This window comes from Limulus polyphemus, unplaced genomic scaffold, assembly GCF_000517525.1.
Source record: "Limulus polyphemus unplaced genomic scaffold, Limulus_polyphemus-2.1.2 Scaffold413, whole genome shotgun sequence".
NCBI lineage: Eukaryota > Metazoa > Arthropoda > Merostomata > Xiphosura > Limulidae > Limulus > Limulus polyphemus.
In genome coordinates, this window is record NW_013666023.1 from 29876 (window position 1) to 32315 (window position 2440).

The 2440-nt window shown below is 33.5% G+C and overlaps 1 protein-coding gene across 1 annotated transcript in view; it reads right to left on the reverse strand.

Moving 5' to 3' along the window:
• The window catches only part of LOC106458076 (transmembrane and TPR repeat-containing protein 2-like), a 266838-nt gene that overhangs the window by 16602 nt on the left and 247796 nt on the right, over positions 1 to 2440 (reverse strand). Inside the window, exons 5-7 of the mRNA XM_022384204.1 lie at positions 2251 to 2365; positions 1728 to 1813; positions 35 to 96 (exon numbers count right to left, since the gene is read on the reverse strand). Coding sequence (XP_022239912.1) covers positions 35 to 96; positions 1728 to 1813; positions 2251 to 2365 — 263 coding nt within the window. The remainder of the gene's footprint in view (positions 1 to 34; positions 97 to 1727; positions 1814 to 2250; positions 2366 to 2440) is intronic.

The following is a 2440-nucleotide window of genomic DNA, read 5'->3' on the forward strand; positions in this document are numbered from 1 at the left end:
AAATAAGTAAGGAATACATTTAATCTTAACTTACCTCAACGGCTTCTTCTTTTCTTCCCAGAATTCCGAGTACCAGTCCCATATTCAAGTGGGCCACTGTGAACAATTAGTAAGAAACATGCTAAAATTAGCGAAAAGGAACTGTGTTTTTTTACAGAGATTGTTAATTTCAAGAAATTGAGTTTGGATTTTATATGTAGCTTTATATATCAGAAAATTGGTTCCCTATGGCAGCCTTGCTTATATTATAAAAAGAAAAAAGTTGTTACAAATATCCAGAGGGCGCAACAGTCTAGAAAACCTCTCAAACGATGAAAACTCTTAAAACTACCCTGAAACCTGGAGGTTATCCTTCATATACTTATTCACATTTTCAGAGTAATATTTCTTGCTGTAGAGGGTCCCCCGGTAGATCAGCGATACGTTTACAGACTTATAGCGCTAACATCCAGGGTTAGATTCCTAAGGTGTATCCACAATTGATAGCTCCAAGACAAGCTTCGTATGTAAATCAAACAAAACATTCAGCCAGCGGTAGACTTGCGGGCTTATAATACTAAAAATTGGGGTTCGAAGATTGGGTGTGCAAGCGCAGATAACCCATTGTGTAACTATGGAGGAGTTATAATATTACGAAAGTCAGAAAAATGTTTTTCACAAGCACATGCACATTATCCACATCCTCGTATTTATAATTAATTTCCCAGTAGGTATTAACATTTCTCTTCATTTCTATGTGTGTAACATGCAATACCCAGATTGTCAGAGCAACTTAGCAGTGAATCAGCCAGCAAATTTTTTTATTGTATGTATCGACAAAAGGAACATCTGTTTGAACTTAATTAAAAGTGAGAATAAAAGTAAATATATTATTTTCTAAATCAGATTTTTTTTTTTACGGCTGTCAATGTTGAAGTTATTTTGTTACTGTTTAAGGTAAAATACATACATGAAAAATTTATATTAGGAAATTGGTTATCGGGAAATTAATCGTAAAGCTAGCTGTATGCCAACCATGAAAAATTCAACAGCGTAGCTATCAACAGGGGGAGTGGGGTGTTAAAGAACTAACATACTTCTTTGTAAGATGTTACACAGTGATGTTGAAATCTGTTGGCTAAGCCCACAAGCCTCTGACATCGAAAAACGATTGGACTGTTTAATTTCTTTGTAAACATAATTACGCAAATTAGTCTAGTATTTAATAAAAAAAAACAATTTACAGACATCTGAATCAGTTAACTCTTTTGAAGACATTAACACATTGCAATCACCTTTAGTTCCATTAACTGTATAAAATCTGGCAAATACGTCCGAATTCTGCCAAATAATAATTGAAAAATGCATATTTTCCACATAGAAAACAGTAGGCAATTAGTGTTACAAATGACCCGATAAAGTTTCTAGTTTTCTTTTCCAAGCAAGAGGGTTACTATCGAAGCTCAATTGTTATTTTATGTTTTATGTCAACAACCTATAAGATATTCACAAAAGAAAACCATTTTTAACACTATTCCGTGAATTTAAAGGTATTCAATTAGTGTAATGAGGTTTGTTTTATGTGTCACAAAACACTAATCTGAAGGTATGACTCCGAGAAATAAACTGAATACATTTTTAAAGGGTATTACACAATATAAACATTTCATAAAAAAAAAAACTTTGATGTAGGTTTTAAACACTAATCAAGAACCGAAACAGAGAAATAAGGGGGTGGGGATACATACTTGCGAGACGGGGTCGAAACTGGATTGCCAACCTGTAACCCTGCAGAGCTTCTTCATACCTGCCCTGCTCTTGTAGTAATATCCCCCTGGTAATGAAAGAAAAAAGAAGATAAGATACCAGAATATCCCCTTTGGAAGCACAGCTTAATAATACTGATTATCACTAATGAACCATTATCAAAATGCGGGAATCGTGTAACTATTTCAAATACATAGAGGCAACATAAACTGTATAAAAAATAAAAATAAATATGAAACCCAATTTTTCATTCGATTCACCACTTGTCACTGAGTTATATTGGTTTCGAGGGGAAACAGTGGTGGAATGATATGTTTAAGATTTGATAAAGTGTTATGTTTCTTTGCTAAGAGTAAGTAAAATTAAATACATATATTTTAAGGCTTAACAGAAAATTCTTTTCAGAAAAACTCTTACTAGCCTGTGCCGTATAGATGCTGTGAAATTATAATTCAGACAATTAAAAATGTCATTGTTATGTGACTAAATTCATCAAACACTTACAGATTATAATGGACGTCCGCCATATTGGATCGATAACTCAACGCTTTCTTGTAAGCCCATTCTGCTTTAGTCTTCTTGCCTTGAGCACTCAAGATGTTGGCCAAGTTTCCGTAAGCTACCGAAAAATATAAAAATTTTCTTATTTTATTCTTCTAAAACTGCAAACCATCAAATGTTGGAAAACTGGTGG